This window comes from Vulpes vulpes, chromosome 4 (genome assembly GCF_048418805.1).
Source record: "Vulpes vulpes isolate BD-2025 chromosome 4, VulVul3, whole genome shotgun sequence".
NCBI classification, from domain to species: Eukaryota; Metazoa; Chordata; class Mammalia; order Carnivora; family Canidae; genus Vulpes; species Vulpes vulpes.
This window is the reverse complement of record NC_132783.1, coordinates 35,736,860-35,761,987: the sequence shown is the minus strand read 5'-3', so window position 1 is coordinate 35,761,987 and position 25,128 is coordinate 35,736,860. Positions and strand designations below refer to the sequence as shown.

The following is a 25,128-nucleotide window of genomic DNA, read 5'->3' as shown; positions in this document are numbered from 1 at the left end:
CCCCCCCTAAAATCAACAAAAACCGTTCAACACCTCGACATTTAATAGTGAAGCTTGCAAATTCCAAAGATAAGGAGAAGATCCTTAAAGCAGCAAGAGAAAAAAAGTCCCTGACTTTTATGGGGAGGAGTATTAGGGTAACAGCAGACCTCTCCACAGAGACCTGGCAGGCCAGAAAGGGCTGGCAGGATATATTCAGGGTCCTAAATGAAAAGAACATGCAACCAAGAATACTTTACCCAGCAAGGCTTTCTTTCAAAATGGAAGGAGAGATAAAGAGCTTCCAAGACAGGCAGGAACTGAAAGAATATGTAACCTCCAAACCAGCTCTGCAAGAAATTTTAAGGGGGACTCTTAAAATTCCCCTTTAAGAAGAAGTTCAGTGGATATCTATTCAAGGACTGAATAGATATGATGACACTAAACTCATATCTATCAATAGTAACTCTGAACGTGAAGGGGCTTAATGACCCCATCAAAAGGCGCAGGGTTTCAGACTGGATAAAAAAGCAGGACCCATCTATTTGCTGTCTACAAGAGACTCATTTTAGACAGAAGGACACCTACAACCTGAAAATAAAAGGTTGGAGAACCATTTACCATTCAAATGGTCCTCAAAAGAAAGCAGGGGTTGCCATCCTTATATCAGATAAATTAAAATTTACCCCGAAGACTATAGTGAGAGATGAAGAGGGACACTATCTCATACTCAAAGGATCTATCCAACAAGAGGACTTAACACTCCTCAATATATATGCCCCGAATGTGGGAGCTGCCAAATATTTAAACCAATTAATAACCAAACTCAAGAAATACCTTGATAGTAATACACTTATACTTGGTGACTTCAATCTAGCTCTTTCTACCCTGGATAGGTCTTCTAAGCACAACATCTCCAAAGAAACGAGAGCTTTAAATGATACACTGGACCAGATGGATTTCACAGATATCTACAGAACTTTACATCCAAACTCAACTGAATACACATTCTTCTCAAGTGCACATGGAACTTTCTCCAGAATAGACCACATACTGGGTCACAAATCGGGTCTGAACCGATACCAAAAGATCGGGATAGTCCCCTGTATATTCTCAGACCATAATGCCTTGAAATTAGAACTTAATCACAACAAGAAGTATGGAAGGACCACAAACACGTGGAGGTTAAGGACCATCCTGCTAAAAGATGAAAAGGTCAACCAGGAAATTAAGGAAGAATTAAAAAGATTCATGGAAACTAATGAGAATGAAGATACAACCGTTCAAAATCTTTGGGATGCAGCAAAAGCAGTCCTGAGGGGGAAATACATCGCAATACAAGCATCCATTCAAAAACTGGAAAGATCTCAAATTCAAAAGCTCACCTTACACATAAAGGAACTAGAGAAAAAGCAACAAATAGACCCCACCCCCAGCAGAAGAAGAGAGTTAATTAAAATTCGAGCAGAACTCAATGATATCGAGACCAAAAGAACTGTGGAACAGATCAACAGAACCAGGAGTTGGTTCTTTGAACGAATTAATAAGATAGATAAACCATTAGCCAACCTTATTAAAAAGAAGAGAGAGAAGACTCAAATTAATAAAATCATGAATGAGAAAGGAGAGATCACTACCAACACCAAGGAAATACAAACGATTTTAAAAACATATTATGAACAGCTGTACGCCAATAAATTAGGAAATCTGGAAGAAATGGACGCATTCCTGGAAAGCCACAAACTACCAAAACTGGAGCAGGAAGAAATAGAAAACCTGAACAGGCCAATAACCAGGGAGGAAATTGAAGCAGTCATCAAAAACCTCCCAAGACACAAGAGTCCAGGGCCAGATGGCTTCCCAGGGGAATTCTATCAAACGTTTAAAGAAGAAATCATACCTATTCTACTAAAGCTGTTTGGAAAGATAGAAAGAGATGGAGTACTTCCAAATTCGTTCTACGAGGCCAGCATCACCTTAATTCCGAAACCAGACAAAGACCCCACCAAAAAGGAGAATTACAGACCAATATCCCTGATGAACATGGATGCAAAAATTCTCAACAAGATACTAGCCAATAGGATCCAACAACACATTAAGAAAATTATTCACCATGACCAAGTAGGATTTAATCCTGGGACACAAGGCTGGTTCAACACTTCTAAAACCATCAATGTGATTCATCATATCAGCAAGAGAAAAACCAAGAACCATATGATACTCTCATTAGATGCAGAGAAAGCATTTGACAAAATACCGCATCCATTCGTGATCAAAACCCTTCAGAGTGTTGGGATAGAGGGAACTTTCCTCGACATCTTAAAAGCCATCTACGAAAAGCCCACAGCAAATATCATTCTCAATGGGGAAGCACTGGGAGCCTTTCCCCTAAGATCAGGAACAAGACAGGGATGTCCACTCTCACCACTGCTGTTCAACATAGTTCTGGAAGTCCTCGCCTCAGCAATCAGACAACAAAAAGACATTAAAGGCATTCAAATTGGCAAAGAAGAAGTCAAACTCTCCCTCTTCGCCGATGACATGATACTCTACATAGAAAACCCAAAAGCCTCCACCCCAAGATTGCTAGAACTCATACAGCAATTTGGTAGCGTGGCAGGATACAAAATCAATGCCCAGAAATCAATGGCATTTCTATACACTAACAATGAGACTGAAGAAAGAGAAATTAAGGAGTCAATCCCATTTACAATTGCACCCAAAAGCATAAGATACCTAGGAATAAACCTAACCAAAGAGGTAAAAGATCTATACCCTAAAAACTATAGAACACTTCTGAAAGAAATTGAGGAAGACACAAAGAGATGGAAAAATATTCCATGCTCATGGATTGGCAGAATTAATATTGTAAAAATGTCAATGTTACCCAGGGCAATTTATACGTTCAATGCAATCCCTATCAAAATACCATGGACTTTCTTCAGAGAGTTAGAACAAATTATTTTAAGATTTGTGTGGAATCAGAAAAGACCCCGAATAGCCAGGGGAATTTTAAAAAAGAAAACCATAGCTGGGGGCATCACAATGCCAGATTTCAGGTTGTACTACAAAGCTGTGGTCATCAAGACAGTGTGGTACTGGCACAAAAACAGACACATAGATCAATGGAACAGAATAGAGAACCCAGAAGTGGACCCTGAAATGTACGGTCATCTAATATTTGATAAAGGAGGAAAGACTATCCATTGGAAGAAAGACAGTCTCTTCAATAAATGGTGCTGGGAAAATTGGACATCCACATGCAGAAGAATGAAACTGGACCACTCTCTTTCACCATACACAAAGATAAACTCAAAATGGATGAGAGATCTAAATGTGAGACAAGATTCCATCAAAATCCTAGAGGAGAACACAGGCAACACCCTTTTTGAACTCGGCCACAGTAACTTCTTGCAAGATACATCCACAAAGGCAAAAGAAACAAAAGCAAAAATGAACTATTGGGACTTCATCAAGATAAGAAGCTTTTGCACAGCAAAGGATACAGTCAACAAAACTAAAAGACAACCTACAGAATGGGAGAAGATATTTGCAAATGACATATCAGATAAAGGGCTAGTTTCCAAAATCTATAAAGAACTTATTAAACTCAACACCAAAGAAACAAACAATCCAATCATGAAATGGGCAAAAGACATGAAGAGAAATCTCACAGAGGAAGACATGGACATGGCCAACAAGCACATGAGAAAATGCTCTGCATCACTTGCCATCAGGGAAATACAAATCAAAACCACAATGAGATACCACCTCACCCCAGTGAGAATGGGGAAAATTAACAAGGCAGGAAACAACAAATGTTGGAGAGGATGCGGAGAAAAGGGAACCCTCTTACACTGTTGGTGGGAATGTAAACTGGTGCAACCACTCTGGAAAACTGTGTGGAGGTTCCTCAAAGAGTTAAAAATAGACCTGCCCTATGACCCAGCAATTGCACTGTTGGGGATTTACCCCAAAGATTCAGATGCAATGAAACGTCGGGACACCTGCACCCCGATGTTTCTATCAGCAATGGCCACAATAGCCAAACTGTGGAAGGAGCCTCGGTGTCCATTGAAAGATGAATGGATAAAGAAGATGTGGTTTATGTATACGATGGAATATTACTCAGCAATTAGAAACGACAAATACCCACCATTTGCTTCAACGTGGATGGAACTGGAGGGTATTATGCTGAGTGAAATAAGTCAATCGGAGAAGGACAAACAGTGTATGTTCTCATTCATTTGGGGAATATGAATAATAGTGAAAGGGAATATAAAGGAAGGGAGAAGAAATGTTGGGAAATATCAGGAAGGGAGACAGAACATAAAGACTCCTAACTCTGGGAAACGAACTAGGGGTGGTGGAAGGGGAGGAGGGCGGGTGTTGGAGGGGAATGGGTGACGGGCACTGAGGCGGACACTTGACGGGATGAGCACTGGGTGTTTTTCTGTATGTTGGTAAATTGAACACCAATAAAAGTTAATTAAAAAAAAAACAAATAATATAGTTTGGGGAAAATAGAAAATATTTGTATTGACTTTACAAAATGCTATGAGTGCATTTTTGTAGTTGTTCTCAGACCCTGGGCCACTTTAATTTGAATGTCTTTAATGGTGGTAAGCATTTGTCCTTTCAAGGGGAATTGGATTGTTTCAAACAGTCAGGCGTTGTTAGGAATCAATTCTATTGCCTTTTCTCATCTGATTTCCAGTATGTGTCTTAAATCCTTTTAAAGTCAGTTACATGACCTCATGATATCTGTGGAGTACAACTGAGCAATCCTTGAAAAGAGCAGTAACGAAGGAGTTCTCACTTGTGGATGTGGGGAGGGCAAACCATAGCGCCCTGTTACTGCTGGAAGCCCCATACTGGGACTGGTGTCACATGGAGTGCTTTTGTAGCAGAATAATTAAAGTTGTCCTGAAAAGGCTTATATTTAGAGGTACTTTGTTTTTATTTATTCTTCCATATCAGTGCATTGCTGTTGACTTTCAACTAAGAAATTTAAACTGCTACCCTCTGGTTTATATTCATTATGCACATTATGCTAGTTCCTGCCATTACCCATTAAACATGAGTAGCTCTTTTTCACCCTATGTCAAATAGTTCTTTCTTTTTGAAGTAATGCTGCTGCTGTTTTTGTATTCTCTGCTGGGCTAGACTTCTGTTTACACCAGACTTTCTATTTCATGACACTTGACATTTTCTTATTGCTAGAATATAAGGTTGGATCACAAAAGACTGTTCTTACTTGAAAGGGATGAAAACGGTGAATTAAAAGAAAATACAACTTCAGTCTCCCTGCTGTCTTATTTTTTTCCCTCTGATGTGTTTTTATTTTTTAAATATTATTTTTAGATTTTTATTTATTTATTCGAGGGGGGGGTGGTGGCAGAGACACAGGCAGAGGGAGAAGCAGACTCCATCCCAGATCCCAGGATCATGCCCTGGGCTGAAGGCAGGCGCTAAACCGCTGAGCCACCCAGGGATCCCCTGATGTGTTATTTTTAAATAAATGGCTTGTCATCGGGTTATTGGTATACTCTCTACCAGACTTTTTAAAAGATTTTATTTATTTATTTGAGAGAGCACAAACAGTTGGGAGAGGCAGAGAGAGAGGGAGAAGCAGACTCCCTGCTGAGCAGGGAGCTCAATTCGGGGTTCAATTCCCAGGACCCTGGGATCATGACCTGAGCCAAAGGCAGACACTTAACTGACTGAGCCACACAGGCACCCCTGTATTAGATTTTTAAATTAAGTTTTTTAAAGATTTTATTTATTTATTTGACAAAGAGAGTATAAGCGAGGGAGCAGCAAGGAGATGGAGAAAGAGAAGCAGGCTCCCTCCTGAGCAGGGAGCCCAATTTGGGGATGGCCTGAGGTGAAGGCAGATGTTTAACTGACTGAGGCACCCTTCTACTAGATCTTAATGCTGAAAATAATTTATCATTTGTTAACATCCAAAAGAAGCAATATTACTCGAATTATATTAGATAAGTAAGTTTATTTTACAAAAAACTCATGCTGTCCTGAAAATATGACTCCTCTAACAGGATTACTAACTGCTTGAAGTTTCAACATGGGTTCCAGATGGGATGTAAATTGAAAGAAGAGCTGAGTTTGGGTTAGTCAGTCTTGAAATGCCTCAGTTCTGCATGTGTGGTGGGTCTGTGTAAGATTTTTAGAATGGTCTTTTAATTAAATCCCTCTGAAAAAGGGTTGTTGTAGCAGAAATATGATAGTTTGTCTTTTACACCTTACTAACATGTCAGGAAAATGCCAGTTTTTACAGTTTCTAAATAAGAACCTGTTAAGGGTATGTGAGTTTTTGTGCTTGTTTTTTCCTTGTTTCTTTTAAAAATTTTTTTCTGGGGTGCCTGGGTGGCTCAGTTGGTTGAGCATCTTGCCTTCGGCTCAGGTGATGTTCTTAGGGTCCTGGGATCGAACCCCATGTTGGATCCCTGCTCAGTGTGGAATCTTCTTGTCCCTATCCTTTGCTCTCTCTTAATCTCTCTCTTTCTCAAATAAAATCTTAATTTTTTTTTCAATTCCCCAAGTATCCATAGTTTTTTACTGGCATGCGATAAAAAGTGTAAAGTTTGTATAATGTTTTACCACTTAATAGGTTACTGCTCTCTGTAAATGGTAATTTTAGTTTTGTCTGACCTATTGTTTTTAGCATTGTTTTATTTTGGAACAATCTAAATGCAGTAGGAAGAAAGTTCAGACACAAAACAATCTGAGAAGTCGTCGTTGACATGATACCTTTCTCCCTCAAGTAAAAAGATATTCTCTAACTTACCTACAAAATGACCACCCAAATCAGAAAATGAACATTGATATGTTACCACCATCCCATTCAAATATTGCCAGTTTTCCCATTAATGTTCTTTAATACAAAACATTCAGTATCACAATTGAATCTGTCATGTCTCCTTCAGTCTGAAACTAATATTCTTTGACTTGAAATGATTTTGACCCTCTTGTAGATTGCAGTTATTTTGTATTGTCTCAGTTTGGGTTTGGTGTTTCCTTGTGATTTGATTCAGGTTATGCATCTTTGTTAGCGATTTCACACCTGTTGCATGTAGTCTGCATGATTTCAGTTTGGCCCCATTACCAATACTGTTCACTTTGATCACTTGATTAAGGTGGTGTCTGAAAGACCTCTTTCTTTTTCTATTTTTCACTTGGGATTAATGCTTTTATGTGGAGGCATATTAAAACTATGTGTAAGTATCTTGTTCCATATAAGACTTTAATTTTTTTTTTCATTTACTTATCAGAATGGACACATGGTTTCCAGTTTTCTTCAATGGATTATAATGTTACTCTCATTATTTTAATGCTCAGATTGTTCTAGGTTTGACTGTTGAGAACTCCCTTCAAGCTGACTTCTGCATCTTTTTGTTATGTGTCCCATTATTCATTAAGAATCTCCTTGCTTTTTAGAACAGCAAGATGCTTTGGGCTCATTTTGTCTTTCCTGTTACCCAACCCTGGAATTAGCCATTTCTCCAAGGAACCCTGGTTCCTTTTGGATGAGAATGGTATTTAGAAGCCAAGATCTAGATGCTAGGTATGCTCATTATTGGGAGTGTTACTGCTCACAGCCCCTCACAGAAAGAGAGAATATACCCATATAAGTATAAAAAATATAAACACATATACATTAAACATTTGAGTCTTTTTAAATGTTTTATATTTATCTTGTTGGTTTTATTTATAATTTAACATGTTAAAAACCATGAACATGAACCGCTGCCAGTGCTTCTAATTTTTTTTTACAATGCTACAGCATTCATTCTAGTTTTCTCCCTTATATATTGTAGCTCCTTTTTTGACAGGATAAATCTGGTTTCCATTAATCTTGATATATTTGTTTATGTAACCAGTTTTCTTGTATGTGACAGTCTCTCATCCCTGCCACTACTCCTTCCCCTACGTAGATGCTGTCCTCTCCTGATTTGGGCTCTAACACCGTGTTCTGGACCTGCCTCCATGCACATGCCTTCTGCATTCCATTTGGCTCCTGTCATCCCACACTCATTCCCCTTCCATTGTGCTTAGGCTGCTTTTACCCCCATGCTGGCTGCCCCTCGGCAGGGATACCCCCCAGCCATATTTGAAGTCCATCTTTGAGCCACTCCTCTCCCCCTCCACGAGTGCCCTTTTCAGAAGGAATCTTAGATTGAAGAAATATTCGAGTTCCAAGCAGGAAAAATAAAATTATATCTGCACCTGATGCACTGTGGTGAAGCTGCAGAACCTAGAATTAGAAAGACCAAAGAAAATCTCACAGAAAATCTTAAACTTAGATTTTTTTTGTTTCATTTATTTATTTTGAGAAAGAGAATGAATGAGGGGCAGGTGAGGCAGAGGGAGAAGCAGACCCCCCCCGCCCTGCCCTTGCTGAAGAGGGAGCCCCGATTCCAGGACCCTGGGATCATGACCTGAGCCCAAGGCAGACACTTAACCAGTGGAGCCACCCAGGCACCCCAAAAGATGTTCTAAAAGAGACCAAAGGGAAAAGAATATCTTCAAAGTTCTGAGGGGGAAATAACCTGGAGTATTATGTTCAGTAAACTATTAGTTTCAACAAGCTAAAGGCTGAAGACTAAAAGGTTATTGAAAGTTCTTATCTGGAAGTATAAACTTGAATATCTAAAAAAACAAGATGTAAGAAGAAATGGAGAGTAAAATAGTTGGAAAACATACAAATGAATTGAAGAAACAGTCACTATATAAAACAATAGTTATAGTGTCAATTTAGGGTTTCCTGAAAAATAAAGTGGAAATCATTCCTTGTGATTGATACAGTCTAAATCCTCTATTGTTCAGCAGGGTAGAGAAATTAACTTTACACATCAAATCAAGTAAGAGTGGCTCAGAATGTGATAAAGCAAACACTAGAGGGATAGAGGCAAAAAAGCCATATAGTTTCAAACCAATAGAGATACAGGAATATTTTTTAAAATTATATTATTAAAATAAAAGAAAAAAGAAGGGAACAAAGGAAAAACAGGGTAAAGACAAAACACAAAATAGGATGGCAGATATTTATCTGGGATAATAAATGTAAACAGATTAAACTCAACGGCGAAAAGGACAGAAGTTGCCAAATTTATTAACCTTGATTGAGGATTTTACTACACATACAAAAGATCTCTTGGAAACATTACTCAAAGTTGTACTGAGCAAAATTTAACATGGAATAAGAATGCAGAAGAAATATTGAAGAAGGAAATTCATAAAAAGAATAAAAAATTAATAAAACTTAATATTTTGTTGAGTTTTTTTTTTTTAGTTTTGTTTTGTTTTTAATGTAGACTCTATACCAACGTGAGGCTTGAACTCATGACCCCAAGATCAGAAGTCACATGCTCTACCGACTGAGCCTGCCAGGTGCCCCAAAACTTAATGTTTTAAACCCTGTTTTATATACCACCTAATGTAGAGTTCTTCTGTGAGATGTGTCAAGCAAGCAAGTAAAACTCATTGGTTAGATCATTGTTTTGCTTTGAAGCTTGTCCTTGGTTTCATTAGTGTTTCATCATGGTTTTTTGTAGAACCTCACACTGAGCGCTTGAGCTTTCATGATTTCTTTTTGCTTGTTATCTACCCTTCTCTCCTGCCAGATCATACTAATACAGAGTAGCTCATTTTTTATGAACTCTTCTGACTTATCTCTAAATTACGTTTTAAACCTACCTAACAAAAATTGCATTTTGTGGCACACACTAGGCAGTTATCTTAACTAACACCTCGGTTTCTTTTAGGTACTACATGAACCATCAGTGTTAAATTTTTATTTTTTGACCTAGCTAGTAGTCAAAGGAGAATAGTTCATAACATGATTGAAACAGAACAGAAACAGAAGTAATGCATACAGCATTTGACTAGTAACCAGCATTAACTTCCATGTGTTAAGTGTAGTATCTCAGCAAGACCATGTTTATATCCTTTTGAGCGCTTTGCATTTAAGCCAGTCATTCCTGCATTGTCTGGACTTACCTCCGCAGGATCCCTAAAATTCATGTGGGTGTACGCATGTGCACATTGAGTGGATGTTTGTATATTTGTGCGTATATGTATTTATATGTATTTTCATTTGTCCTTCTTTTCCTTTCTTCTCTTTACCTAACAAGGAAATGCTTTTTTTTTTTCTCCAAGGATTTTTATTTATTTACGAGAGACACACAGAGGCAGGAACACAGGCAGAGGGAGAAGCAGGCTTCCTACAGGGAGCCTGATGTAGGACTTGATCCCAGGACCCCAGGATCATGACCTGAGCCAAAGGCACACACTTAACCACTGATTTACCAAGATACCCCAAAGAAATGCTTTTGAAAGCAAGTAATGAAGGACTACAACCTATACAGATAGATGGTACTAGGCTAATTTGCTTGTCTGTTACCAAACATGTTGGCATGTTAAAATATTAAAGTATATTGGCTTAAGAATACATCATTTACAATTAATGAATTGGTTTTAGCATCACTGTATGAATGTAGTTTCTTAAGAGCTATTTGTAATAGAAGTACCTAATACTTCCTCTTATTCAGACCTCTTGGCTGTTCAGACCACTTTTTGTTTTTAATATGGATTTTAATAGTGTAGAGTTGATTTTAACAACTACTGTTTCTGTCTTCCAAAGTCCCCTTCCTTACACTTCGTCCAGAAACAGAGCTCACTCTCCCCACAGGTGTAGGCACAGCATATGATAACCTGAGCAGGGTGCAGTTTCATATCTTGCTTCCCATGGGGTGACAGTATTGACAGTACAGTGAGGCAATTTAAACAATGGGGGCTCCTAAGTGCTTGACTGTGCTCACTTATTCACTGACTTTAGGCAGATTACTTAATCTCCTCATGTTCCTGTATTCTAACAATTAAGATGTGGGGAACAGCCTGCACATAGATGTTTATAGCAGCTTTATTTATAATCACCACAATTGAGAAGTATCCAAGATATCTTTTGGTAAGTTGGTGGACAAATTGTGGTACGTCTAGACAGTGGAATATTATTTAGCACTAAAATGAAATGAGCAATGTAGACAACAGTATTATAATTGTCAAACTTGATGAGAGACTAGATCTTAATTATTCCCACCCTCAAAAAGAAATGATAATTATGGAGTGCTAAATATTGATATGGCAATCATAAACATATCAAATCAATGTTATACACCTGAAATTTACACAGTGCTGTATATTAAATATATATTTTTTAAAGATTTTATTTTATTTATTCATGAGAGACAGAGAGAGAAGCAGGCTCCATGCAGGGAGCCTGACGTGGGACTTGATCCCAGGTCTCCAGGATCACACCCCAGGTGAAAGCAGCGCTAAACCTCTGAGCCACCGGGGCTGCCCTTTAAATATATTTCAATAAAAAACCAACAAAAGAAATAAGCTGTCAAGCCATGGAAAGACCTGGAACCACCTTAAATGCATACTACTATTAAGTGAAAGAAGCCAATCTGAAAAGGCCCCATACCTGTATGATTCTGACTGTATGACATTCTGGGAAAGGTGAAACTGTGGAGACCATAAAGGATCAGTGGTTACCAGGGGCTGCAGGACTGAGAGGGAAGCAGAGCACATAGAATTTTTAGGGCAGTGAAATTGTTCTGTGTCTTGCGCAATGGTGGGCACAAGTCATTATGCAGCTATTAAAACCTGTAGAATGTACCACCAAGAGTGAACCCCTGAGGTATGCTATGGACTTTGGGTGAAAATGACATGTGAAAGTGGGTTCACAGATTGGAACAAATGTACCACTCTGGTACAGGGTGTTGATATTGGAGGAGCTGGTGGGGTGGGGGCAGGAGAGTTGAGGATGTATGAGAATTCTCTGTATTTTGTTCAATTTGCTGTTTTAAAATTGATCTAAAATATAAAGTTTATTTTTGAAAACTGAGGGAGCCACATGCTGGGTTAGCCCCACAGACTCTTGTTTACCGACTCCAGTTCTCTAGCTGCTTCCTATTACATCAGTGCTAAGCTAATTTTCTTGATAAATGAAGTGATAAATATATTTGAATGAAAAAAAAAGATGTGAAGTAATAGTACTACCTCATATGGTTGCTGCAAAGATTAAGATACTGCATGTAAAACATCTAGCTCTAGAAGAAAGAAGAATGAGGCAAGCAAGGAAGAAAGGGAATGAGATGAGATTGGTCAGACAAGCAGCATCTCATTGGCCATGACAAGCTTTTTTTTGTTGAGGTGTAAAGGGAAGCCATTGAAAAATGTTAAGCAGAAGAGTGGAGTGATTGTGTTTACATTTTAAGATCACTTTTGCTGCTTTGAGGAGGGTAGCTTGGAGGAGAGCAAGAGTGGAAGCAAGTAAATGAGTTTGGAAACTTACAGTAGATCATGATGGCCTGGACCAGAGCATTAACAATGAAAAATTGGAGAGAAGTGGCTAAACTGTACAGTAGAGTGGATGGGTTGATGAAATTGATGGCATTAAGAATTACTCCCAGGTTTGACTTGAACAACTAGGGAAATAGTATGTCAGTTACTGCAGGGGGAAGGTAGAACCAGAGGAAGAAGTTTCAGGGGGTAGATCAAGAGTTTTCTTCTGGATAAATCCAGTTTCAGATGTATATGATTATGTAAGGGGAGATTTTAGACCAGCATTTGGTGTCCTAGACAGGACCTTGGGAGAGGTCTGGCTAGAGAGTTGAGGGGCTAGAGATAGAAGCCTGATAGATAATATGTTAAAGAGTAAATGGGAGTAAAGGATGAGCCAGTGTAGATAAACTGAAAGGTTTGGCTAAGGAGAGCATATGAACGGGGCAGTAGGTGGAGGGATATGTTATTAGTGGAGGGTTTGGAACTTTTTAAATATAAGAGATAGAAGAGCACTTACCTCCTCAAAATACATTCACATTCTGAGGTTCTGGATGTTAGGATTTCAATGTGAATCTGTGGATTAGAGGGAGGATATGATACAGTTTGGCCCATAAGGGTGTTCTGTTGCATTCTGCTTCCATCTGGGTTTAATTCCCTTCCTCCTGACCTGTGATAGAATTATAGGTTGGTATTTTCCCTTAGCATCTTGAAGATATTCCTACATTTATTTAAAAAGTGTTTATTGAGCCCCGATATTGTGTGTCAGGTGCTTTCAGCAGTAAACCAGACCAACTCCTCTGTGCTCCCAGGGAGTGTGCACACTAGTGGATAGGAAGTAGCGTTTGTACAGGTTGTGTTTGGACAACCTGGGGTTTGGAACTTTTTAAATATGAGAGATAGAAGAGCATATCTGTGTACTGAATCTGTAGTTTGAGACATAGTGATAAGAGATGGAGTTAAGATTTTGAGAAAGCCTGAGATATAGAAGATGGAGAGCAGTTGAAGAGGCCTGGCCTTTCAAGAGGAAGGTCACATGATTGTAATAGAAGACAAGGAAGTGATAGTAAGAATAGAGTTCTATAGTTTTATGGCAAGAAGATGAGAGAAAAATATGTGTTGGCTACACAAGGTAGGTACACGGACAGGGCTTTCCAGTGTACCTGAATGGGATGGGAGAAGACGCAAAGGCAAGGAAGCAAGCAACAGTGTGTGCTAGTCCAGAAACTTCAATGTTTCCCATGTCTGAAATCAAGGGTTGGGGGGTGGATGGTGCTAGTGATGGTAAGGTGAGACCAGAGAACCGAACAAGAATCAGCTTATGGAAAGTTTTCTTTGAAAATATTTCTCTCTGTAGTAGAGAGCAGAGAGAGGTTTTTAAATCTAGAACTAGTTTGACTTTATCTGATTTCAGAAGATTGGAATAGATCTTACTGTGGAATGAATTGGTGGGAAAAGCTGTTGCAGTGATCTAGGCAAGATGACTCGGACCTGAACAAGGGCGGCAGGGGTGCAGATAGAGGGAGAGGATGGATTTGGGGGCTCCGTGTGAATTAGAATCTGCACGCCTTAGTGGTAGTTCAGTTATAATTACTGGTCTACCAGTTGATTTTATGGAATATTAGTTGTTGATAGCTCTCAGGGCTTTAGTTCTTACAATTGGTTATTAGTGGTGTGAATTCAGCAAAATAAGGAATAAAGGAGAGGATCAGGTCTATGGAGGAATGAGGAAGCTCAGTTGAGGAGGTATTAAGGCAGAGGTACCAGTGGACTGTCCCAGTGAGGACCTCTGGTGAGCCTCCACCAGCAGGAGGCTGGTTGTTCCTGGGATGCCCACATGTGTCTGTTTTTGTCTGATCCTGAACCTTAGGAAGATTTGCTTGTTTGGGTTCAGACAAGTGTTAATCTGGAGTTGTACTGAGTAAAGCAATATGAAACAAAATATTTACAAGACATTTTATAATACATTATCAGGGTCCCAAAACTATTACTGTGTTATGATCTAAACATCCTGCAGTCTTCTCTGAAGAAAAAAAAAATGAAAAGAAAAATCTATGTGCAAAGATGTTAGCTGATAATGGTAAAAATTTGAATATGATGCATAGAAAATAAACTAGAAGATATATATTATATATGTGTTAACTGTGGTAATTCTAGATTATGGCTTTATTGGTGGCTTTTCTTTTTGTGAGCCTGTGATGTGTAGATTTTCTAAAATGAGCATGCATTCCTTTCCAGTGAGGAAAGAATACATAGAATAGTGTATAAGTAGTGTTGGAAGTGTCCAACAATAGGTAAATTGTAAATTCTTGTACATCTGTAGGATAAGTGGTTATGGGGCATTTAAAGTTATTTTGTTAATGAAAACTTTTGAGGTAGGTAAATGCTTATAAAACCTTAATCAGCTCTTCATGGACTATGATTATAGGAACATATATATATATGTGAAGAAAGGCTGGCATGAAAGAAGTCAAGGGTTGGGAATGTAGATGCTTGTTTTCTAGATTTCTCAAGTTGGTGCAATGATTTATTTTACATTTCATCTTTTTTTTTTGAGTTTTCTGGTTTTTAAAGGATTTTTTGCTTTTTTCCACTTTCCTTGAAGAATTTTGTTCCATTTTTTTCTGCCTCAGAAACTGTAGATTGAGTGGTTTCCTTTAGGTGTTTAATGTACACATGTAATTACAACTTTTCTAACAAAGTCTTAAGTTTTTCATTGTCTTTGCCCTCTTCCTGAACATGACAAGGATCTTCACATGTCCTAAGAATCCAAAGTAACATAACAAACCTTGTTTAGGATTTTCTGCTCATTTTAACATCAAAAAATGGTTTAAACTTTCTTAACTAATTTATTTACCACCATATTTTGTAGCTTTGATATTCGTATCTGTTTCCTGGGGCTTCCATAACAAAATACCTCAGGTTGGGTGGCTTAAACAACAGCTGTGTTTTCCTACAGTTCTGGAAGTCAGAAGTCTGAGGTAAAGGTGTTGGCAAGTTTGGTTTCTCCTGAGGCCTCTCCGCTTGGCCTATAAATGTTCCTCTTCTCCTTGTGTCCTCATGTGGTCTTTATTCTGTTTGTGCACATTGCCTGTGCCCAAATCTCCTATTCTTAGAAGGACACGAGTCATAGTGGATTAGGGCCCACACTTACCTCCTCAAAATACATTCACATTCTGAGGTTCTGGATGTGAGGATATGATACAGTTTGGCCCATAAGGGTGTTCTGTTGCATTCTGCTTCCATCTGGGTTTAATTCCCTTCCTCCTGAAGAAGTTCATTAACAAAGATGTATGGAAAGGAAGCTGATCTCTGTATATCTTTGAAAACTCTTCATTTCCTTCAACCCTCAGAATTTCCTGTGATAGTATTATAGGTTGGTATTTTCCCTTAGCATCTTGAGGATATTCCTACATTTATTTAAAAAGTATTTATTGAGCCCCGATACTGTGTGTCAGGTGCTTTCAGCAGTAAACCAGACCAACTCCTCTGTGCTCCCAGGGAGTGTGCACACTAGTGGATAGGAAATAGCTTTTGTACAGGTTGTGTGAAGGTAAGTTTTCATTTTTCTAGGGTAAACAGCTAGGAATGGAATCATTGGGTCACATGGGAAGTGTGTGTTTAACTTTATAAGAAACTGCCAGAAGTTTTCCAGAATGATTGTACCGTTTTACATTCTTGCCAGTAATGTGTAAGAATTAATTCCTCTTTAAGGTTTATCTTTTTGTGTTATACCTGGGTGAAAGCCTGTCTTATTCATTAGTTTTCTTTTCTATTGACTTTATCCAGTCTAGAATTTATCCAATCCATTAATAACTGGCTTTCTTGCCAGTATATAGATTTTTTTTCTATTTCCAGAAATCCTAATTAGTTGATCATAGTTTTTTGTTTCTGCTGGTTTTCTTATAATTTTTTGTTGACTCTCTGGAAGCTAATTCTCCCTTTTATCTTTGAAGACCCTAAATATAATTTATGTTAAAGTCAGCTTTGAATGAGTCTTATTTTTATTTTCTCTAAATGTAATTAATATTCAAAATAAAGTTGTCGGTTCCTCCTTAGCATTTCATTTCTCATATACTAGAATTTTGGAGTATAGACTCTACGAGTTTATCTTTCATTCTGTACTCACCCCTTTCTGGCTAGTAATTTTACATTGCTTCCAAGTGGGATCCTGTGGCCAGAGCCCAGAATCGGTTCTTAAATTTCCACCTACGGTCCCTGCCCTGGAATGTTGCAGTGATACTGGAGATATCATAGACCAAGTTATCAAATGACTGGAAGGCTTGCCATGCGTTTAGTCTCTCCTACCCCTAAAAGGGTCAAACTCTCAGTTCTTAGAATTTTTCAGAAAAAAAAAAAAAAGTAAAAATGTGACTGTCCTAGAATTAAAAAATGAACACATTAAAGAATTTATTTTATTATAACATAAAGGAATCCAGGTAGATGTTATATCCAGCCAAAAGGAAAAATGAAAATTGTACAAATTTATGTGGAGAGAAGAATTTTTTAGATGAATTGCAATTGGAGATGAAACTGATTAGGGGTATTGAATCACTACCAGGTTGGACCGAATGTATATACCTATCCATTACCTACAGTTTAAATAGTTGCAAAATGGCCCCAAACCAGTGAAAAGGGCTAGAATGTGTTAAGTTGAAAAAGTGTGCTATAGACAATATATATTTTTCTATTGAGATACTTTTTTTCTTCAGGATCCAGAACCTAGCTGACTCTCTACTTGAACCTTGCTTAAAACATTGTGTTTCTCTTTTGTTTTGGTACAAGGAGATACATATGCTGTTTTTTAATGGAGCACAGGGGTCCCTTAAGTGTGCATCTTGATTTTATTAACAATAATAAGTATATTTAATTGAAAATATGCCAGATCTTTAGAAGCAATCTGATCTTGCCAATTGGCCCCAACACATGCTCGTTACACATCTTCTTTCTACTACCGCCTGCCTCCCTTTTACTTTGAAGCTCAAACAGACCTCTCCTATATTAATCATATTTTTCCCTTTTGTTATCTTCTAATATAGCCATTTCCTCCTTTTTCTCACAACCCATTTCCTTCTGAACACTCTGCCTGTCAAAGATCAAGGAAACTGGTATATCTTGAAGCTGGGATTGCAACTTTATCTGATTGCAAACCCTGTGTTCTCTCCACTAGACCACCCTGACCTTGCAGGAAGACTCAGAGGAAATGTTTTTTAGCTGGACCTGGAGAGAGTGACAGGATTTGTTAGGCAGAAGTAAATACAGAAGGTACTTTCATGAAAAGTCAGTGACTCCTGGCTTGTCTGGGTCCTAAGTTTCTAGTGAGTGATAGAACTGTGGAGGTGAGTTGGTCCATGCTGCACTTCGTGGGCTCATAAACTCTGTCTTGTGCTTGCGTAGTACTTTGCTTTGTTTAATTTCTATATCAGCTCTGCAAGATAGATGTTATTCCCACCTATCCGTTGAGAAAACTGAAGCACGGAGTTGGCCCTGTGACTTACCTGTGATCTCCCAATTGTTAAGCGGCTGAATTAAGTTTAGAATCCCAGTATTTTTGGCTTCCAGGCCCACTGTTCTTTCTATTTTATATAAGCTGTTGAAGCCTAAGAAGTTTTTAGGGTTGTATTATGATTGATTAGAATTGTATTTATGAAAAATATGTGATAAATGAGAAGTCTGAGTCTTTTTTTTTTTTTTAATAAAGATTTTTATTTATTCATGATAGAGAGGCAGAGACACAGGCAGAGGGAGAAACAGGCTCCATGTTGGGAGCCCAACGAGGAACTTGATCCCGGGACCCCAGGATCGTGCCCTGGGCCAAAGGCAGGTGCCAAACCGCTGAGCCACCCAGGGATCCCCTTGAGTCTTCTTTTGATGTGATCCTGAGTATCATACCATTTGAAGGTAGTGACCTTTGACCCAGTGCTAAAATTTGGAATTCAAAATGATTCTATGCAAAATTTCCACAGTGCCCTGGAAGCCATGGAGGATCCTCTGGAGCCCAGGTACTCAGAGTGTGATCCTCACACCTGTAACTTTAGTATAACCCTGGGGCTTATTAAAAATGCAAATCCTTACACCCCTACTTTCAGACCTACTAGATCAAAAATCTCTGCGTGGGTTCCAGGAAACTTTTTAGCGAGCCCTGTCTACTTAACAGATGCTAGTGTAATAGGTGATTCTTGGGAAGCATGCAAATACTTGAGAAAGCTCTGGTATGTTTTGCTGGCTCTTCTACCTTTCAGCATCTCCTGGTTGTCAAGTGGTTGCCTCTAACATGATTTCCCTGGTAGTAGATGAGAAGCTTCATCAGCACATTAAGTGATACTTTCTGATCGGGAATTACCGTTGGTATCTAGGAACCTGACTCATAAGCTATCTAACTTTATGTTGGACTCTAGCATAGAATTTAGCTAGGATGTAAAAGTGGTACTATAGAGAAAAAGGCTTGGAAGGCTACATACCAAACTGCTGTTAAAAAATTATTCATGGCACTCATTGAAGAATGGTAAGGCAGACTTTATTAGGGGGACAAGGACAGTGGGGTTTTGCAGTTGAGAGAGATTGGGCTCAGCTCCGAATGCAGCAAGGAAAATGGGGATTTATATCTGAAGGGCAGGGTGGGTGGGAGTGATGGATGGAGAATTACTGAGAGGGGAGAGTAATTCTTTGCTAAACTGACTGACAAAGACTCTTCCTGAAAGTAGACCAGGATGATCAGATAATACCTATACGTGGAGAATGAGGAATTTGATTGGATACCGAGGGTGGAGGATTCTGGCTAAACTGACAGGTTTCTTGTTAAAAGGGACTCTTGGAGGATACGCCAGAGGAGCCGAACTAAAGTTTAGTTGAGAGAGTCTTTAGGGTGCTTGGGTGGCTCAGTAGGTTAAGTGTCTGCCTTCTGCTCAGGTTATGATCTCAGGGTTCTGGAACGGAGCCCCACAGCCCTGCTCTGAGGGAACCTGCTTCTCCCTTTCCCTCTGCTGTTCCCCTGCTTGTGCTCTTTTTCTCTCCCCCCACCCCCATGAAATACATAGTCTTTTTTTTTTTTAAGAGTTTTTCTCATTACAGCAATTATCTCTGGGAGAAGTTGTGAAATGGTACAGAAATAAAGGGGGGAAAGAGGGGAAAACATAAAAGGGAGGGCTTTAACTTTTACACCTGGCTTTTTTTATATTTGACTTTTATACATAGAGAATCATTTATATCATTAAATATTTTTATTTTATATTTTTAAAGATTTTATTTGCTTCTGAGGGGGGGAGGGCAGAGACATAGGCAGAGTGAGAAGCAGGCTCCCTGCGGGGAGCCTGATGTGGGACTCCATCCCAGGACCCTAGGACCATGCCCTGAGCAAAGGCAGACTGAACTGCTGAGCCACCCAGGCATCCCTCATTAAATATTTTTAAAGAAGTATTTTGGTAGAGAATTCTGATGTGTTTTCAAGAAGATACATTTTTTTTTCTCAGTTTCTTATAGTTTAACTAAAAATAGTAGGAAAAGAATAACAATATTGTACCATCCATTATCCAGACTTGGAGAACTTCTACCTACTTTATTCAGTGAGAGCTACATCTATTTTAAGAAATAGGGTTTTCTTTCTTTTTGTGTTAGTAGTGAGTTCTTTTTAGAAATAAAATTCAAATGAACAGCCATAAATGAACGTAACAGATGATATTCTGTTGTAACTAATAGACTGTGTTGTGTTTAATACTAGAAATATGTATCTGAATGTTTAACTTACTGATAACCTTGTTTTGATTTTGAGGGTAGTGAAACATTGTTTCATTTTTCATAGCAGTGAGCACATTTTTAACCATTTGATTTAAGTGTTCCCTTGTATAAATGAAAACTTGAAAAATATAATTTAGAAAAGAATTCTTGGAACACCTGGCTGGCTCAGTGGAGCATGCAACTCTTGATCCTTGAGGTTATGGATTTGAGCCCCATGTGGAGATTACTTAAAAATCTTTAAAAGCAACCAGAGAAAGAATTCTTCATTTCATAATTACTGGCAAGTTTATTATTAATAAACCTTTTGCAAGATGATACGTTAAAATCACTGGATGTTCGGATACCTGGTTGGCTCAGTCAGTACATATGTCAACTCTTGATTTCAGCTCCGGTCTTGATTTTCAGGGTTGTGAGTTCAAGCCCTGTATTTGGTTCCATGCTGACGTGGAACCTACTTAAAAAGAAAAAAACTCTGGATGTTGTGACTGGGGTTTGTGACCTCTGGTACAGGTTCTTTTGAGTGCCAAATGCCTATGAACCAATTTTCCAGTGCCCTTTCTTTCAACTACCAATGTGTCTTTATCTACATAGCACACCATGATGTCATCTAGTCTTTAAGCCCCAGTACAACTGTAAACCAAACACCAACACAAACTCTAAAATATGTCCCATAGTAAAGTAGCCATTTTATTTTTTTTCTTCTAAGATTTTATTTTTATTTATTCATGAGAAATAGGTGGGAGGGGTGCGGTGGCAGAGGCAGGAAGGAGAAGCAGGCTCCCTGTGGAGCAGGAATCCCAATGAGGGACTGGATCCTGGGACCCTGAGACCATGACCTGAGCTGAAGGCAGATGTTTAACCAACTGAGCCGCGTAAAGTAATCATTTTAGATGTTCTAAGCCCAGCAGGACTGTCTGTAGAACTTTCTGTGATGATGAAATGTTCTGTTTCTGTGCTTATACAGTAGCCAATAGGCACCTGGATCTATGAAATGTGGTGAAAATGACTGAGAAACTGAATTATTAGTGTTAATTTTAATGTTGATGGTCACGTGTGGCTAGTGCCTACCATATGGGACAACAAAGCAGAAAGGTTTGGTGAGCCTCTCTCTAAGGGCTTACTTATCTGAGTATGTGTGGGAAGCTGAAGTGTTTATCATGCTTATCCTGTAAGTTTAGAAAAATCTTCTGGTAAAGACACTTATTTTAACTTTCCCACTTTTTCTAAAGAAAAAATCATCTTTCTTACAGGTTTTGTGTGTGAAGCTGTGTGGAAATCTACAATTCTATCAATCACATTTTTATGGTACAGTGGTGCCCCCTGATGGTAAGCTTTCTTATCACTTCTTTGATCTCTATGCTAATGTTTTTGCATTCTTCCAAATAAAAGGATGAGTATGAATTTTGAGCAAAATGGACTTTTCTTGTGCCTCTCCATACTCTCCCCATCCCTGCCCCCAGTTCAGGTCTTCCCTTTTCTGCTGCCTTAATGTCTCTCATGTCTTTTGGCAAACTCCTACCCTGACAAGCAGATGAGTTATAGATGAATTAGAAGCAGTTTCTGCCCTCAAGAACTTAACTCTTCACCTGGCAAGACTGAGCAGATAATTATAATAAAGTGTGACACATTCTTAATGAAATGGTTTTTTTTTTCATAAAAAGATTTTATTTATTTATTCACGAGAGACAGAGATGCAGAGACACAGGCAGAGGGAGAAGCACGCTCCATGCAGGAGCACGATGTGGGTGGGACTCCATCCCGGGACTCTGGGATCACGCCCTGAGCCAAAGGCAGACAGACGCTCAACTGCTGAGCCACGCAGGCGTCCCTGCTTAATGAAATGTTATTGAATGGTAAAGAATAGGTAAGTTGTAGTATAATGAAGGCACTATTATAGGAATTCAGAGGGTTAGGAGTTCCACATTTAAGCATTTTTTATAGAATCTTGTATTTTAAAATTGCTTTTTAAAAATTAAGTTTTGGGGATCCCTGGGTGGCTCAGCCATTTAGCGCCTGCCTTCAGCCCAGAGCGTGATCCTGGAGTCCCAGGATCAAGTCCCACATCAGGCTCCCTGCATGGAGCCTGCTTCTCCCTCTGCCTATGTCTCTACCTCTGTGTGTGTGTGTCTCTCATGAATAAATAAATAAAATCTTTTAAAATAAATAAATAAATAAAATAAAAATTAAGTTTTATCCATTCCTATATTCCTACTTTTTTTCTTCACCAGAAGTAACAGTTAATTATAGACATGGACTTCCCTTGATAACACTCACTTTGCCATCCAGAAAAGAGCGCTGTCAATTTGTGGTCAAACCAATGTTATCAACAGTTGGCTCATTCCTTCAGGACCTACAAAATGAAGATAAAGGTGTCAAAACTGCAGCCATCTTCACAGCAGGTACATATATATTTTTTCAATTTGTCTTTTTCTCTTCTTCTGAACCTTTGTTTTGTTCTTATTCTAGACAGTTGATTCTTTAATTCATTATATAATAAATAGTTGGCCTTTATTGTGTCTTCCATTTTTGTATATCAGTAATATAAAAAAATTAACTCTGTTGAATAAAGAGTTAATGGAATAGGTTTAACATAAGTGTCAGTTACTTATTTTATAAACTTAGTCCAAAAATTTTTTCTGAGGAAATTTTAATGACAGTCATTAGCATGTAAATTTCAACACAATTTGAATAATCAGAAAACAAAATGCAGTTTTAATGATTAAAATAGCTAGTGAAGGGGGATCCCTAGGTGGCACAGTGGTTTGGCGCCTGCCTTTGGCCCAGGGCGCGATCCTGGAGACCCAGGATTGAGTCCCACGTGGGGCTCCCGGTGCATGGAGCCTGCTTCTCCCTCTGCCTGTGTCTCTGCCTCTCTCTCTCTCTCTCTCTGTGTGACTATCATAAAAAAAAAAATTAAAAAAAATAGCTAGTGAATAGTTACAGAAATCATTCATTAATCTTTATTTTTTTAAAAAATATTTATTTATTCATGAGAGGCACAGAGAGAGAGAGGCAGAGACACAGGCAGGGGGAGAAGCAGGCTCCATGCAGGGAGCCCGATGTGGGACTCGATCCCGTGTCTCTGGGATCACGCCCTGGACCGAAGGCAAGCACTAAACCGCTGAGCCACCCAGGGATCCCCTTAAAGCAGTTTTGATCTCATATATTTTCTGATGGAATTAGTTTTCAGGAAGAATATATATATATTGTTAATACCAGTAGAGATGGTTAATAACTAGACATTTCAAGTTTTAGGGTATAGCTTTTATGCCCTCATGGTCTGAAGTGGTCTTCAACCTACTGCCCCTAAAATAGAATAAAGAATTCTTTAACCCAGCCCAGCATAGAGGCTATAAATAGCGATAAATGACCAAATTTACATTTTTATTTTATTGTAGTTTGACATGCTTAGAGTAAAATTATTTAAGCATTAGTGATTACTGTTGCAGTTTTGAAAAGGAAATCATCTTCCCTATCCAAGTTTAGAGCCAAATGAGGGATAGATATAGAAGCAGAAAAATAGAGATTAAGAATTTATTTACTCAACAAATTGAGCATCTAATATATTCCAGGCACTGCTAGGTGCCAGAGGCAGAGCAAAGAACAATAGAGATAAAAAAAGTCCTGCTCTTCTTGAGGTTATATTTTAAGAGGAGAAAGAAAAAGGTAACGAAAATATGTAGTATGTTAGATAATGACTATTACAGAGAAAAAGCAGAGTGGGGCTGTGTTGGGTGGGAGGTGCTCTCAGAGTGGATTTGTATGTGGTGGAGGGGGGGGAGATGCTTGCAGAGTGGGTGTTTATGTGGTGGGGGAAGATACTCTGGAGTGGGGGTGTGTGTGCTGTGGGAGGAGGTGCCTTCAGAATATGGGGAGTTGGGAGGGAGGTATGGGAGGAGATGCTCTCAGGAAAGCAGGGTTTCGGGGGGGATGTGATGTTCCAGGTTGGAAGGAAGACCAAAGAGAAGGGGGAGCTGTGTAAATGGGGGAGCCCTCCTGGCAGAGGCCCAGTTGTGAGAGTCAAGCCTCGGTGGCTGTAAAGGAGGCAGCTGGGTTGAAACAGTATTGGTGGGAGGGATGAGGGAAAGCTTTATTGTAGGTTATGGTAAGGACTTTGGATTTAACTGCAAGGGGAGCTTTCTTCCTGACAAAACCAGGATCAGAATATAAGGTTTTAGTCCTGTAACCACAGTGGCCTAGTGCTTCTTCTCTGAACTAGACTGAACGGTCACAGGAGCCCTCAAAGCCCAGGGGCCAGAGCCTGCTTGCTAAGCTTCTAAGAACTGGCAGTTGCAGGCCCCTGTGCCCAGAAGGGCACCGAGCACAGTCCTTGCCTGATGGTATATGGACTCATCTAAGTGTCCCTTTAGTGAATGAAATAAGCAAGATTAAAGCGGTGATTGACATGTACCGTGCTTGTTTCTAAAAATCTGAGTAGCTTTGAAACATAAAGCATAAAGGGAAAGACAGGAATCTTAGAAAAAAGGGCTCTTGAGACTGAGTGAAAACACTTTATTGGGGTTTAAATCAATACTTACCCAAGAATCGGTAGAAAATTCAAGACTGTATCATTAGGTCCTTAAAAGTGTTTCACATAAATCTTTTGCTGTATAAAGGATAATGTAGTACTTCAACTGAGAAATTGCACTCAGGTGATTGCTATTTATAGTCATATTTTAAGGAGTAGGTTTGAAGTCATTTAAATGTAAATTTTTAAATGACACTTGCAAAGTCATATAAAATGATTTGGTGTGTTGCTGATCTTTAAAAAGAGAGAGGCTCTCTGTGGGTGGAATTTGCCTGCATTTAATCTGGGCTTGAAAAGAGTGTTCTAAGCTTGTCACAGTTTTGCCCATAGTGTGGGTTGAATTATTTGGCAATTCCTGGGAAAATGATGTCACCCCAACTGATGAACAGGAACCCAAACAGCCAAATTCAAGGAACAGACCCAGGTGCAGACTTGACTTGCTGCCTTCTGGAACAAAAGAATTAGAGCCAGACAGGAGGCAGACAACCAGGTTCTTCCTGATTTTGCTAGCAGCATTATTG

The 25,128-nt window shown here is 38.9% G+C and overlaps 1 protein-coding gene across 3 annotated transcripts in view; it reads left to right on the top strand.

Moving 5' to 3' along the window:
- MCUB (mitochondrial calcium uniporter dominant negative subunit beta) overlaps nucleotides 1-25,128 on the top strand; it is a 102,895-nt gene that overhangs the window by 57,313 nt on the left and 20,454 nt on the right. For all 3 annotated transcript variants that reach the window (XM_072755495.1, XM_072755494.1, XM_072755496.1), the window contains exons 2-3: nucleotides 21,330-21,405; nucleotides 22,308-22,478. In XM_072755495.1, the coding sequence (XP_072611596.1) occupies nucleotides 21,330-21,405; nucleotides 22,308-22,478 (247 nt within the window). The remainder of the gene's footprint in view (nucleotides 1-21,329; nucleotides 21,406-22,307; nucleotides 22,479-25,128) is intronic.